Source organism: Sceloporus occidentalis, unplaced genomic scaffold (genome assembly GCF_023333645.1).
Source record: "Sceloporus occidentalis isolate IW3139 unplaced genomic scaffold, rSceOcc1.0.p SCAF_91, whole genome shotgun sequence".
In the NCBI taxonomy this organism is placed as follows: Eukaryota; Metazoa; Chordata; class Lepidosauria; order Squamata; family Phrynosomatidae; genus Sceloporus; species Sceloporus occidentalis.
In genome coordinates this window covers 1,610,685-1,626,728 of record NW_028317071.1, presented here as the reverse complement: position 1 = coordinate 1,626,728, position 16,044 = coordinate 1,610,685, and the positions used below count along the sequence as shown (strand labels likewise).

Here is a 16,044-nt window from a genome sequence, read left to right as displayed (position 1 = left end):
AAAAGTCTAAAAAGTTCTTTTTAATTTTATTTTGATTTGTTGTCAGTATTCCATCTTGTCTAACTGCAGTAATCAAACAGCTTGTTTTTTTCTTTTTTCAATTGATATATCAAAATTTTCCCAGATTTATTTGCAGATTCGAAATATTTTTAACAATTTTTCCCCATTTCCTCTACCATTAAAATTGATATTTGTTCCTGTGCTATCTTCTGATTTTTGGGTTCCTTCTTTAAATCCTTTTCTTTCTTCTCCAATTCCTTATTAAGGTTATTTAATTTCTCATTTCTTTTATTCTTTATTTCTGAAGATTTTTAATCAACCAACCTCTTATTACTGCTTTCATAGCATCCGAAACTATCTGCGAAGATGTCTCTTTCTTTAAGTTTTCTTTAAAGTAATTCTCAATATTCATATTGAACTCTTTCACTAAATTCTCATCCTTCAATAGATTTGTATTCAATTTCCAGTTGAATTCTCCTCTTCCCATTTTAAAATCTTATTGTACCAGATTATGACCAGACCAAATTTTAGGTAAAATTTTTACCTTATGAATTTTGGAACATAGATCATATCTATCCTAGACCAAGTTTTATGGGGGTTTGAAAAGATGGTGTAATCTTTATTGTTTCTGTTTTTATTTTCTACGCATCTCCTACAGTAATACCAATAACTCCATTAAGCTAAAAAAAATCCCTATGGCAGCTTCCCCTGGTTTTCCAGCAATGGAGAGAAGGCATCCTTGATGTGTGGGTGAGACCCTGTGACTCGCTCTAGGTCAGACAGGAAGTAGACGGAGTTGAAGACCATTCTGTTCAGGGCAGCGTTCCCAGGCATTGCATAATTGTCACTTGCTATTTGATGTTCTTTTGTTGTCTGTTTTATTGAATCATTTCCTGTATTGCTATGTATTTTATATGTATTATCCTACTAGAGATGCCCCTTCCCCAACACCACTCCCTCTGTGTCGTGTCTTTCTAGATTGTAAGCCTGAGGGCAGGGAACCGTCCAATTAAAAAGATTGTATGTACAGTGCTGTGTAAATTTACAGCGCTTTATAAATAAAGGTTAATAATAATAATAATAATAATAATAATAATAATAATAATAATAATAATAGACAAAACTTTAGAGACATGTCCACAGGATAGGACTAACCCCCAAAGCAAGCTCCAGTTTTGTTCCTGCCTCTGCTCTGGTCAGACGCTTCAGATCAGCTCTTCTGCTATTCTTCCTTTACTTCCTTAAAAAACAAAACCCTTATTCTATCCCGCTCCTTTTTTCTCTGCCTCCTGACTGTCCCCTCTCCTGTCTCTTTGGACTGCCGGGGGACCAACAAAGATGTCAGGGGCTGGGGACTGGGAGGACAGCCCTAGCATGTCCTGTGATTCCCTGAACTTGGCTAGGGAGCAACCCAGATGCTCCCTCAGCCCCTATGAAGACCAGGAGCTTGCGGCTACGCCCATCACGGTCAGGTCGGATGAAGGAGAACCCTTGTCTTCGAAACTACAGGGTCCCCACCACACCCCCCAGCAAAAGGACCGGGTCTGGGCCGCATCAGAGGACTCAGAGCAGGGTGTGAGTACCACCCCTGCCCAACTTCCCCCCTCCCCGCTGCAAATATTGCCACCGGAGCTCTCCTCCCTAATCGCTTCCCTCATCTTCTTCCAAGCCGTGGCTTTGTTGGGCCAGCAGCCCTCCCCTGCAGCCCTTCCCCTCTCCCATTTCAGATCACTGGGGAGAGCCTTCCTGTCCTAACTCCCAGCCAGCTCCAGCCCAGTGTGCCCCTTCCTCGGCCCAGAGAGCCCCGACCAGGACAAGGGCTTCCTCCTCCTCCACTCCACTCTTCCCTGGATTCCATCCCTCCTTCTGAAAGTGGAAAATTCACCCCCAGAAAAAACGCCATTAAAGCCCCACAAAAAAGGTACGAAAGGTCTCCCGGGCTCCTCTTCAACTGCTGCTAAGACAAAAACAAAGCAGCTAGCGCCAGTTACTGGCCAACAACACAAATCTAAAAAGCCCAAAATCTCCATTATTCTGCATTCCTCTGATGACGAGGATGATGCAGAGGACATTCCAAACCAATTACCTCACAGTGAAGAGGGTGAACTCACCCTTGACGAATTTGATGGTGATGATGATGATGATGATGATGATGATGATGATGAAGAAGATCCTACACCCTCCTCCAGCATTTTCCCCCAAGAAGATTTTCAAATCCTGTTGAAAAAAGCAATAAAAACTCTTGAATTGCCTATAAATGCTACCACCCCACAGACTCAAGACACAGACTTCCCACAGGGAAAGAGTGACCTGGGCCCCCATCTGTTGAGGTTCCTTTTACTTCAGATTTCATGGAGGTTATTAGAGAATAGTGGTCTAAGCCCGTCACAGCCAGACCAAATCCTCAGTCATTCAAAAATTTTTATAACCTTCCCCCTTGTCAATGCTCCAAGTTCCGGTGGTTGATGCTCCTGTGGCGGCTCTGATCACGTCTGCAGTCTACTGCAAAGATGGAGATGATGTCCTAAAGAACCACAAAGACAAAAGAACCGATTTGGCCTTAAGAAAATCATTTGAAACCTCTTCCACAGCCATCAGGGCTGCATCTACAGTTTCTATTCTCTCCAGGGCTGTTTTTACATGGGCTAGAGACCTTATCCAAGAGTTCCCTACGGGCAACATTAAATTACACTAGGGCAGGGGTTGGCAACCCCCGGCCCGTGGGCCGGATGCAGCCCGCGGAGGCGGCAGGACCGGCCCCAGCCCAGTCCTGCCACTGCCGCCTCCTCCTCCACCTCCTCCTGGGCCGCACGACTGGGCGACCACGCTGCCCTCCTCCTCCTCCACCGCGCAGAGGAGGAAGAGGAGGGCCTTGCGGCCTGGGGCAGAGGAGGCAAAGGGGGAAGCCCTGCGCTAACCTCCCCGCCTACCCGTGTGGCCCCACGCTGCCCTCCCTGCCTCCCTGTGCCACCCTGCACCGCCCTCTCCGCCTCCCCGTGTGGCCCTGCACTGCCCTCCCTGCCTCCCCGTGCAGCCCCGCACTGCCCTCCCTGCCTCCCTGCGCGGCCCCGCACTGCCCTACCTGCCTCCCTGCGCGGCCCTGCGCTGCCCTCCCTGCCTCCCCACATGGCCCCATGCCACCCACCTCCTTCTCCTCTGCCTCCTCCACCCCGCCCCCAGGCCATACGGCACATGGAGAAGGGGGGAGGAGAAGAAGGAAGAGGAGAAGGAAGAGGAGGAAGGGGAAGAATCATAGAATCATAGAATCGTAGAGTTGGAAGAGACCACCAGGGCCATCCAGTCCAACCCCCTGCCATGCAGGAAATCCAAATCAAAGCATCCCTGACAGATGGCCATCCAGCCTCTGTTTAAAGACCTCCAAGGAAGGAGACTCTATCACCTTCCGAGGAAGTGCATTCCACTGTCGAACAGCCCTTACTGTCAGGAAGTTCCTTCTAATGTTCAGGTGGAATCTCTTTTCCTGTAGCTTGCATCCATTGTTCCGGGTCCTGTTCTCTGGAGCAGCAGAAAACAAGCTTGCTCCCTCCTCAATATGACATCCTTTCAAATATTTAAACAGGGCTATCATATCACCTCTTAACCTTCCTTTCTCCAGGCTAAACATCCCCAGCTCCCTAAGTCGTTCCTCATAGGGCATGGTCTCCAGACCCTTCACCATTTTTGTCGCCCTCCTTTGGACACGCTCCAGTTTCTCAGTGTCCTTTTTGAATTGTGGCGCCCAGAACTGGACACAATATTCCAGGTGGGGCCTGACCAGAGCAGAATACAGTGGCACTATTACTTCTCTTGATCTAGACACTATACTTCTATTGATGCAGCCTAAAATAGCATTGGCCTTTTTAGCTGCCGCATCACACTGTTCACTCATGTTCAACTTGTGGTCTACTTGGACTCCTAGATCCTTTTCACACGTAGTTTAATTCAGCCAGGTGTCACCCATCCTATATCTGTGCATTTTATTTTTCCGCCCTAAGTGCAATACCTTACATTTCTCTGTGTTGAATTTCGTTTTGTTAGCTTTAGCCCAGCTTTCTAGTCTATTCAGGTCATTTTGAATCTTGATCCTGTCCTCTGGGGTATTAGCTATTCCCCCTAATTTGGTGTCATCTGCAGATTTGATAAGTATGCTCCCAATTCTGTCATCCAGGTCATTGATAAAGATGTTGAATAGCACTGGGCCCAGGACAGAGCCCTGTGGGACCCCACTGGTCACTTCTCTCCAGGATGAAAAGGAGCCATTGTTGAGCACCCTTTGGGTTCGGCCGGTCAACCAATTACAGATCCATTTAACAGTTCCTTTGTCTAGCCCACATTTTACAAGCTTGTTTGCAAGAATGTCATGGGAAACCTTGTCAAAGGCCTTACTGAAATCAAGATATACTATATCCACAGCATTCCCTTCATCTACCAAGCTGGTAATTTTGTCAAAGAAAGAGATTAGATTTGTCTGGCATGACTTGTTTCTCTGAAACCCATGTTGACTTTTTGTGATTATGGCATTGCCTTCTAGATGTTCACAAACTCTCTGTTTAATGATCTGCTCCAGAATCCTTCCTAGAACTGATGTCAGACTAACTGGACGATAATTGTTGGGATCCTCTTTTTTCCCCTTTTTGAAGATGGGGACAACGTTTGCCCTCCTCCAGTCTGCTGGGATCCCTCCTGTTCTCCAGGAGTTTTCAAATATGATTGCCAATGGCTCCGATATTACTTTTGCCAGAAGGAGGAGGAGGAGGAGGAAGAGGAGGAGGGGGGAGGAGAAGAAGGAAGAGGAGGAAGAGGAGGAGGGGGGAGGAAAAGGAGGAGGAGGAGGAGGAGGGGGAAGAGGAGAAGGAGGAGGAGGAGGAGGGAACAGAAGAAGGAGGAGGAAGAGGAAGGGGAAAGAGGAGAAGGAGGAGGAGGAAGAGGAGGGGGAGCAGAAGGAGGAAGTGGTGAGTGCTATTTTTTAAATTTTTTGTGTGTGCTTTAAGTGCTAACAAGTCTCACTTGCTTTGACAATGATAGTGTGGTGGTGGTGATGATGATGATGATGATGATGTGAGTCAGCTTGAAAGGCATGCAGGCACTGTTTCTTAAGCCGAGAGAGTGTCACCTTCCAAAGTGTGTTTTGGGTGCTTTTAATGCTAACAAGTCTCCCTTGTTTTGACAGTGATAGTGTGATGATGATGATATGAGTCAGCTAGAGAGGCATGGACGCACTTTTTCAGAAGCCAAGAGAGTGTGACTTTCCAAAGTGCCTTTTCTGTGTCTTTTTGGTTCTTTAATGGTGATATTGATATCAGAAAGCCCCTGAGGCAAGGTAAATTGCTGTGATTTTTACAAACTCATGTGCAGTGAAGAAAAACCAAAGTCCCTTGACCAAGTACACACTTCTGAGGCTACAAGGAATCCACATCCATCCTTATTTGGATGACATCTTAATACGCTCACCATCATTCCAACAAGGCTGTCCAGATGTCCATCTGGTCCTATCTTCATTGACAAGACATGGTTTTCTGGTCAATCGTGGGAAGAGCCACCCAGAGTCTTGCCAACATATTCTCCACCTCATGGCGATCATTGACACCCAACATGGCAAGGTATACCTCTCACCAGAAAGAATAAACAAACTTTGTGAGACCATCAACCTCGTGTCCCACTCTCACTCGACAAACCTTTTGATCCTGGCGAGACTACAAGGCTTAATGATATTGGCCATAGACTGCACACCATGGGCCAGATTTCACTCAAGGCCTCTCCAGTGGTTCCTCCTTCCACACAAAAAATACATATTGCCAAAGATCAACAAACGACTCATACTCCCTCACAGAATCAGACACTCCTTCCTCTGGTGGACTTCTCCCAATCTCCAAACAGGTCGACCACTCTGGCCTCCTCAAGAACTACAATTGATGACGGACGTCAGTCTGCGGGGCTGGAGAGCCACACTCAACAACTCCTATATACAGGGAAGATGGTCCATCCAAGAACAAATCTTCTAGAACTCAGAGCGGTTCCCCTGGCTCTTTTACAGTTCTCATCCCTGGTCAAAGGACAACCAGTGTTGGTTCAGACAGACAACATGTCAACAAAAGCCCACATAAATCAGCAAGGAGGCATAAGATCAAAGTCTCTAATGAGCGAGACAGAGCTTCTCTTAAGTGGTCAAAACAAATCTCCTCTCAATAAGATCAGAACACATCAAGGGGACTCTAAATACGAGAGCCGACTGGCTCAGCAGACAGGACATAGACCAGTCATAATGGTCCTCAAGCTTTTCACATGGTGACACACAAGCTTGGAACTCCCCTGGTAGATCTCTTCATGTCACCCATAAACAATCAACTGCCATGCTTCTTCTTTCGGTCCCTAACTCAAGGAGTGGAACAAATGGACGCTCTACATGCCCCATGGCCAGACGGGACACTATATGCCTTTCCTCCAACATCCATGATCAACAAGTGCCTAAAAAAGGCAAGAAAAGAAAGATAGACACTAATATAGTTCCATACTGGCCAAGAAGACCATAGTTCTCAGAGATCCTGGCCATGGCTCAAGAGTTTCTCAAGCTTCTGCTTTGCCCAGACCTTCTATCCCAAGGTTCACCATCCAGATCGGCCTGGCTCAACCTTCACGCTTGGAGGCTGAATGCCAAAATATGATAAAAGAAGGGCTCACTTCTAGGGTGATAGATACCATCATCAGTGCTAGACGACCTTCCACCAGACCTGTTGGTGTAAGCTAAACAAACTTAATCCACTCAAGGCCTCTGTGAGCTTTCTCCTTTCTTACCTCCAAGAAGGACTTGATAAAGGTCTTAAGCCCAACACCCTCAAAAGACAGGTCTCTGCCATCACTTCTGCCTTTCCTCAAAAACACGCTAACAAACTGTCCAACTACTATGTCAGAAGGTTTCTTTGAGCAGCCACTCTCATCCAACCTCCCATATCCATAGATACCCTAACTGGGACCTCCACAAGGTACTTTCGGCTCTTACCAAAGCTCCCTTTGAACCACTAAAAGTCATAGACATAAAATTCCTTACCTGGAAGGTCCTATTCCTCACAGCCATCACCTCGGCCAAGAGAGTCTCAGAACTTGGCACCTTGTCCATAGGCAAAGAACTCTGCATGTTCAGAGAAGACTCTGTGTCACTAACCAAGATAAACTCTATGTTCCACAGGGCCCAAAATATCATTCTACCCTCTTTTTGTCCTCAACCCAAAAAAGACTTGGAAAAGACCTGGCATACACTGGATGTTCGGAGGGTTCTCCACATTTATATTAATAGAACGAAAAGGTTCCGTTTGACTGACAGCCTTTTTGTTTCATTCCACAAAAATTCCATGGGGAAAAAGGTGTCTGTTTCTACACTTTCCTGATCGATCAGGTCCTGCATACAAACACAACCACCAAAGGGTTCTGGTAAAAATTAAAAAAGAATAACAACACCCTGGAGCAGAAAAACAATGTAATGTCTAAAAGGGTAAAATTACCCCACTGGAAGATTTAAAATGCTAATGGTGAATAAAAATATCCAAAATACTTGGCAATTATATGCAAAATTATTTATAAAACAAAAGGCCAGACACGTTTCGACCTACGTCTTCCTCGGTGGCCTGTAAAAATATAAAAAGTATAATAGCACCTTAGCAACCAATATGTCTTTGCTGAATTCAAAAGCTGCAATGAGCTTCAACTGCTCTCAGAGTGTCTTCTATAACCAGCTGTGTTGGTAATGAGCTTAATCGTGCTAAAACTCAAGAACAAATCCTAGGGAAAAGCATAGGGTGTGGAGTAACAATAAAAATCTGAAAATCACCAACACATGTGAGCTATAGAAATAAGAAGACAAGTAGGAATTGGATCAAGAGGACAGGTTGCAGGTTTGGAAGAGTTCAGAAGTGTAGCTAGTTCATCCAAAGAGGCAGGAGGAAACACAGAAAATTTGTTAGGGGAGGGCGAAAGAAGATTATGAGCAGAAGAGGAATCAGGAGGGACTATCTCAGAGCGAATAGTGGTAATCTTAGTGACGAAATAATTAGCAAAGTCATTAGGAGAGAATGATGAAGAGACAGGAGGAGAGGGAGGTTTAAGCAACGAGTTGAAGATGGAGAACAAACGCTGCGGGCGCCTCTCATTGGCAGAGATCAATAATTTGTAATAAGTTTGTTTAGCCATAGAGAGGGCGTGTTTCCTATTCTTCCTCTTATATTCCCTTTATATTGTATCTTAATATGTCAGTATTAAAGTCCCCTCCCAGAAATAGCTCCCCTTCATAAAGGACCTCTAATAATGTTAATACCTTATTTATAAATTTGACTTGTTTTTTTATTTGGGGCATAAATGCAAGCAAACATAACTTTTATCTTCTTTATATTTCCTTAACAAAAATGTATCTCCCTTCATTATCTTTTAAAATCTTATCTACTTGGAAGGTTATTCCATCTTTCATTAATATTGCCACTACTCTTACTTTGTTTGTTCCCTTGATTCAAACTGCAATACATGTAACAGTTGCCTTGCCTAGACCACATTTTACAAGCTTGTTTGCAAGAAAGTCATGGGAAACCTTGTCAAAGGTCTTACTGAAATCCCCCCTTCTATTTATTTCCCCCCCCCCTTGTTTTTATTTTCTTTCATATTTAAAACTGAATCACTCAGTGACATAGTTGTATTTGTGCTGTTGCTGGTATTTAGGATCTTTGCTTTAATGGTATGTCTTCCTATATTTAGAACCCAATGGGAAAGCCATTTCCTAAAAAACGAAGAGGAAGACTGAAAGGAAGCACAAACAAGAGTCCATCCCAACCAGCTCAGAAGGTGAGCTTACTCCAAAGATTTGCTTGGATTGTTATCCACTCATTTAGTAACCACATATTTCATATATTTAATATATGAACTGCAGAGTTTGTGCTATTTTAATATTGTTTCATGTTGGAATGTTGTAGGAACATTCTGGGTATTTTAGGGATAGATTTCCTTGTGCCAACTTTTTTTAAAAAGCCAGCCCTTTATATACATGTGTGTTCTTCTGTATTCAGGACTGTAATCTAGAAGAAACAAATATTTACAGTTGTCCCTTCTTATACATAGATTTTTTATACATGGATTCGAGCATCCACGGTTTGAAAATTTTCAAAAAAGTATAAATTTCACATGTCAAACCTTGATTTTCCATTTGTTATAAGGGACACCATGTCATTATATTTAATGGGACTTGAGCATCAACGGATTTTGTGATCCACTGGGGACCTTGGAACCAACCCCCAGCATATAAGAAGGGTCCACTGTACTACTGTGAAACTGGAACATTCTGAATGTCTTTTCTTCAAGGTGTCTTACAATGAGCAAGCCAAGAAGCAGGAGGGGAACCAAAGAGGGGAAAAGCTGGCAAATGGGCAAGTGAGTGGGCAGTCCCAGCAAGAGAACGGAGCCGTGGTGAGGACACAAGGCGAAGGAGCTGGTCAGCCTTTGTTTTCTTCTGTGGCAGCAGCCCAGGAGCACATTGCCAGCACAAAACCATTGAAGAGAGGACGCGGGAGACCTAGGAAGCACCCACAAGTCAGTATATCTCTTCCATTCCAACACACATTTCACTCAACCTAACCACCCACAGATAGGTGCTTAGTGGAGAGGCTGAATGATTCAGAGGCATGCGTGCCTGGTGGATAAGGAAGCTCTAAGGCTTTTTGGCAGCATTTCGCAGTGGTGCAGAGTGTTTGTTATTGTTATGTGGTGTTATGATGGCAACTGCCAGTGCAGTTTGATAACCTTAAATGTTTAAGGTTCCTATTAAAAACCCAACATTGATTTAGGATCGGAACAGACAAGCATAAAAAGCCAGCTTTCAGCCAGCTTGGAAGTGTGGCGTACACACAACACACGTCCCCAAGATGTCTGGAAGCCGAATTCATGCCGTCCTGCTGCCCACATGTGGGCTGGCTTCCAGTCATTCCGGTGGATGGTGTTTAGATACCACCGCAGTGCCTTAAAACTGCTCCAGCTACAGCGGGGCTGAAAAGCTGGCTTTTTGTTGCCTCCAAAAGGATGGAGTGTTTGCCGCTTTTTTTTTTGGCTGGCAAAAAGGAGGATAGGGGCTGCGGCATGCTGTTGCCATGGTCCCAATCCAGTTTTGTCAGGGGTGGCTTCAAGCCGCCCTTTCATCCCTAAGTGCAACAGCCTCCTGTAATCCAAATAAAAAGTTCAATACTTGGAATTTGGATGTAGGTTGTTTGTTTCTATGGCCCTGTGTAGCCACAGATTCAACCATCCATGACTTGAAAATATTTTTAAAAAATAATCCCAAAAGCAAACCTTGATCTTACCATCTAATATAAGGGACACCGTTTTACTCCTCCATCATGGGGCTTGAGCATCCACAGATTTTGGTATCCATGGAGAATCTTGGAACCAAATCTCAGCAGATACCAAGGGCCCACTGTATTTGAAATCTGGAAGCTTAGTCATACCTATTTAAATTAGTCTTTATTTACTGTCAAGCAGCAAACACATGGGGGAGAGGTGAACAGCTGAAACAGTCATTGCTTTTGAATTGTTCAAATCCCAGGCACCTTTTAAATTTTGCACTGGCTTTTCATTTTACTAGAACATGGTAAAAACATCTCTGCTCCTGCCCCACTGAACAAAATGCACACATTCCAGAGAGTTTGTTGTTGTAGTTAATTGCCCTTGAGTCAATCTGGACCCATGGCAACTGTGCGGCTGAGACATCTCCAAGACCCTCTGTCCTCAACTGCTCTGCTCAACTCTGGCAAACTCATATTTGTTATCTCTTTAATAGAGTCCATCATCCATCTTGCATGTGGCCTTCTTCTCTTTCTACTTCCCTCTATCTTTCCTGGCACTATTGTTTTTCCCAATGATTCAGGCCTTCTCATGGTCTGTGCAAAGTACGACAACCTGAGTTTTGTCATCTTGGCTTCTAGGGAGATTTCTGGCCCGATCTGCTCCAAGACCCATTGGTTTGTCCTTTTGGCTGTCTGTGGAATCCTTAGCACTCTTCTCTAGCACCACAATTCGAATGAGTTTATTTTTCTGCTATTCTCCTTAACTGTCCAGCTCTCAGATCCATACATGGCAATAGGGGATACAATGGCATGTAGAATTCTAACTTTTGTGCTCAGTTGTATATCCTTGCATTTTAGCATCTTCTCTAGTTCTTTCATAGCTGTCCCCATTCTTAATCTTCTGATTTCTTGGCTGTAGTCTCCATTTCTATCAGTATTTGATCCCAGGTATGAGAATTCTATTACTATTTCTATTTCTTCATTGTCTAATTCGAATTTGTGTATGTTCTCTGTGGTCATTATTTTTATTTTCTTTATGTTCAACAATAGGCCTGCCTTTGCACTTTCTTCCTTGATCTTCCTTAGCAGTTGTTCCACATCTTTGAGGTTTTCTGCTAGTATTATGGTGTCATCTGCGTATCTCAGATTGTTGATATTCCTTCCTCCTATTTTCACTCTTCATTCTTTTGTGTCCAAGCCTGCTTTTCTTACAATATGTTATGCATATAAGTTGAACAAGTAGGGTGATAAGATGCAGCCTTGTCTGACCCTTTTGCCAATTGGGAACCATTCTGTTTCTCCATGTTCTGTTCTGACAGTCACCTCTTGTCCTAAGTACAGATTCCTCATCAGGACTATCAGATGTGTTGGCACTCCCATGTCTTTAAAGGCATTCCATAGCCTTTCATGATCTATTTTACTATAATCTATAAGGCACATGCTGATTTTCTTTTGGAACTCCCTGGTTCTCTCAATTATCCATCATATATTTGCAGTGTGGTCTCTAGTGCCTCTTCCTTTCCTGAACCCTGCTTGGACCTCTGGGATTTCTCTCTCCATTCATGGTTGGAATCTATGTTGTAGAATTTTGAGCATAATTTTGCTTGCATGGGATATTAGTGCTATGGCTCTATAGTTGCAGCAATCCTTTGTGTCTCCTTTTTGAGGATGGGGATGTATATTGATTGTTTCCAGTCTGTTGGCCATCATGTTTAGTTATCACTATAATTGACTCTGTCAGTGTAGATTGCAGCAACTCAAAGGGCATTTCATCTGTTCATGGTGACTTGTTTTTTGCCATTTCTCTTATTGCAGCTTCTACAGTGAGCCCGCACCATACTCAGCTCATTAGAGGCGGCTTCCAGTTTATGTGGAAGCCGCTGGGAGATTGGGAGAATGGTGTGTGTGCCCGGCCACACAGTGAGCACAAGTCCCATTATATTCAATGGGGCTCAATCATATACACTTTTTGCCTTACACAGGGTTCATCTTCATGTGGCTCTTTGTTCCATGTGTCCTTAATTCTGTCATCTCTTTTATATAGCTCTTCTGTGTATTGTGTCCATCGTCTTTTTATTCCTTCCGGGTCTTGAATTATGTTACTTTTATTATCATAGAGTGTCCCAGCCCTTGGTTTTAACTTTCCGTTGATTTCCCTGATCTTGTGGAATAGGTCTCTTGTTTTCCCCTTTTTGTTTTTGTCTTGTTTCTCTGCACTGTTCATTGTAGTACCGTATATACTCATGTACTAGTCGACCTCATGTACAAGTTGAGGTGAGGCTTTTGGGCCAACATTATGGATTTTAATATGACCTGTGGATAAGTCTGGGGTGCAGTCACTGCCCCTCTGCTCCACTTGCCTCTTGGTGCTCCTTTGAGTGGCTGTTGCCCCTGAGCGGTCCTTGTGGTCTGCTTGCCTTTTCATGCTCTGAGAGCAAGCGCCAAAGGGACATCTCTGCTATAGTTTTTGGTGGGTTTTTCGGTCTCTGTGGCCATGTTCTAGCAGAGTTTCTTCCTGACGTTTTGCCAGCATCTATGGCTGGCATCTTCAGAGAATACTTTGCCTGGAAAATGGGGTGTATATATACTGTGTGAGCCTGGGAATGCAGGAGTGGTTTGCATGTATATTGTTCTGTGTTGATGTCTGGCCTCAGCCTGGGAGGCTAATGCAAACGAGGATTAATGTCTGCTAATTGGTGATCAATTATCTGCTGGGAAAGCCCCTGACTCTGAATGGTTTCCCATTTGCATTTGCTGATTCCTTATTTTGCTATTCTTCAGGACTGGTAGCCAAATTTTGTTCACTTTAAGGGTTTCTTCTTTCCAGTTGAAATTATCCAGATGTTTGTGGATCTCAATGGCTTCCCTGTGCATCCTGACATGGTAGTGGTTGACATGGTCCAGAACTTCAGTGTTTTCAAACAGTATTTTATGCCCAGGATGGTTTGTAACATGTTCTGCTACTGCTGATTTTTCTGGCTGGCCCAGTCTGCAGTGTCTCTCATGTTCCTTGATTCTTGTTTGCACACTGCGTTTGATGGTCCCTATGTAGACTTTTCCGCAGCTGCATGGTATTCAGACCCTCCTGCGGCTGTGAGAGGGTCTCTCTGGTCCTTGGCTGGGCAAAGCATTTGCTGGATTTTCTTTGTCAGTTTGTAAACCAGACATCTCTGCTGCCATCTCCACTGCTCCCTCTCCCTTGAGACTCTAACTCAAAAGGTTGCTCAGGTTTGTTTGTTCTTTTGTCTGTTTTGGAGAGGAAAGAGTTCAAGAGAGGCTCCTTCCCACCCCTCCCTTTCAGTTTGGGTTCTCCAGCAAGTGTTAGGTTTCTGCCCCTTTAAGAACAGAGCAGCTAAACAGAGCTCTCTTTTTCCTGATTCTGGTGAAATCAGGCAAGCTGGCTTCTCCCAGCCATAGCTGCAGCCAGTTAGGTTCCCCACCCCCGTTTAAAAAGTGAGTCTTCTCTTTCTTTTGTCCAGGGAGAATGCTCTTCCCTGCTTCACAAGTGATAGAGTCTCTGGCATCCTGCTTGGCATCCTGCTTCTTTCCTTCAAAAGAGACCTCACCCTCTGCCCCTTTCCTCTCCCTTTGGACTAGGAGCCAGAGTTAGAGACTAGTCTCTTCCCCTTTAAGAACATGAGGAGGGCTCCCTTTCCCTGGGAGAGCCTTGCTTGCACGTTAGCTGCGCAAGCAACGGCTGGGAGATTTCACCAGAGAAACAGGCCTCCTTTCCAGCTGCTTTTTCTTTTCCTGAGTGTCTCCAATGAGTGTTAAGGTTTCTGCTCCTTTAAAAGCCCTCTCCTTGAAATCTCTAAGCTGCTTGGCTAGCGTGCAAGTGAGGCTCAGGGCAAGGGAGTGCTCCTTGAGCCCTGGTGGTGCAAGGGTTCAATGCCTGTCCTGTAGCCACTCACTCACAAACCATAAGGTTGCGGGTTCAAAACCAGAAAAACGGCTCAAGCTCAACCCAGGTTGGCATCCTTCCGAGGAGGTTGCTAAAATGAGTACCCAGATTGTTGGGGGCAATTGGTTTACAGTTTGTAAACTGCTTAGGGAGTACTTAAGTGCACTGAGAAGCGGTATAGACATGCACTTGCTTTTGCTATATTCTTAAAGGGGAAGAAGCTGATCCCTAACCCTGGATCTTCGTGGCACAGAGTCCGAAGAGAGAAGAAAAGGGAGAGAGGGTGACGTCTCTTTTTAAGGAGAGAAGCAGGGAGACCGGCAGGAGATGGAGGGCAGTGTTTCTTTTAAAGGCAGCCTCCCTGGACTAAAGGAAGGGCCACTCAACCCCTGCTCCCCCTGAAAGAGCTGTGGCTGCCACTTTTCTGAGCCACATTACCGTATAAACCCGTATATAAGTCTACCCAGGATTTTGGGACCCATTTTTGGCATACATTTTTCATCTTATAGACGAGTATATACGGCAGTTTTCTTTATTTATCTAATTTTTGAAATTTGTATTATTATTTCTTCTTCATGGTCTCTGCGAATCACACAAATGGGTTTATTCTGCGCCTGCGCAGCAATCCTCGGAAACTTCTAGAATCTCCAGGCAGAAAGCAATGTATCTTTCTGCAACATTTTGGTGGTAGCCCCGCCCACCCATATATAAGGCCCCTGGTGGCCCACTCCTCTTCAGTTCCTTCATTCCGCCGCGCTAAGCAGCTCGAGGAACTTCGCTAGCATTTCGCTTGCTCTTTGTGTATTGGAATCTCTGGCTATTCGACCTTCGGACTTTCACTTGACCATTCATTCGGACTTTCCCTTTGGCTTGACGACTTTCTCTGATTTACAGCTCGACTTCAGACTGGTAACGGACTTCTCTTACCATGGCCTCTTTCAAGCAATGCACCAAGTGCGGGGTGAAAATCCCCAAGGCCGACGGCCACGACAAGTGTGTCCTCTGCTTGGGGGAGGCACACATTCCGGGCAGTTGTGCCCACTGTAAGGCCATATCCACCCAAGCCCTCAAGAACAGGGACCGGACACTCAAGGCTGCCCTCTATGAGAGGGTTCTCAGCCAGCCTGGCAGCTCTGGAGCCTCTGGGGATTTGGATGCCCCCAAAGCCCCCAAGAGAAAAGGGGATAAGGACTCCGGCCGGGACAAGAAGCGGGCTCGCTCGTCCTCGCCGCCTTCTAAGAGCCGCCGTAAGGGGCCCCCAAGTACAGTCTCAGTGCCTCCGCCTGAGTCGAGGCCAGTACCGTCGACATCGCCTGTCGCAGAGCCGGTGAAGACCCCGGCTCTGTCTGTACCGGCCCCTTCCCGGATGGTGCCGCTTGAACCCAGAGTCCTCCTCACCAGTCACCTCTCTGTACCAGCAGACAGCCTACAGATTGTGACCGTGGACTCTGAATTGGAGGGAGAGCTCCAGGACTCTGATGCTCCACTCTCTCCTCAGAGGCTGAGGCCAAGATCTCCTTCACCCCCACCAAGGAGAAGGCCACGCTCTGTCGCACGGGACCGGGCTACGCTGGGGACCAAAGCTGACGAGGCTCTGGCCGCAGACCATCGTGCCCCTGCAGAGCATGATCGGGACCTCTTCCAGGCGTTCCCGGATCTCGTTCATGACCAGCACACGGGACAGTACCTCATCCCGGTTGACCCGTCCCACCTGCGTCGTAACCTCCATGCTCATTCACGGGCCCGTCGTCTGGATGGTGGCACCTCCCGCCGGGACGACCGGGACGACTTCGGGACATCCGATCTTCTCCTCAGACGGTGGAGCCCATCTGC

The 16,044-nt window shown here is 45.7% G+C and overlaps 1 protein-coding gene across 7 annotated transcripts in view; it reads left to right on the top strand.

Moving 5' to 3' along the window:
* The window catches only part of LOC149284527 (uncharacterized), a 109,519-nt gene that overhangs the window by 33,138 nt on the left and 60,337 nt on the right, over positions 1-16,044 (top strand). For 6 of the 7 annotated variants that reach the window (XM_089496528.1, XM_089496532.1, XM_089496526.1 and 3 more), the window contains 2 exons: positions 8,737-8,823; positions 9,337-9,564. The exons of the other annotated variant lie outside the window; for it this stretch is intronic. In XM_089496528.1, the coding sequence (XP_089352654.1) occupies positions 8,737-8,823; positions 9,337-9,564 (315 nt within the window). The remainder of the gene's footprint in view (positions 1-8,736; positions 8,824-9,336; positions 9,565-16,044) is intronic. 7 annotated transcript variants of the gene reach the window in all.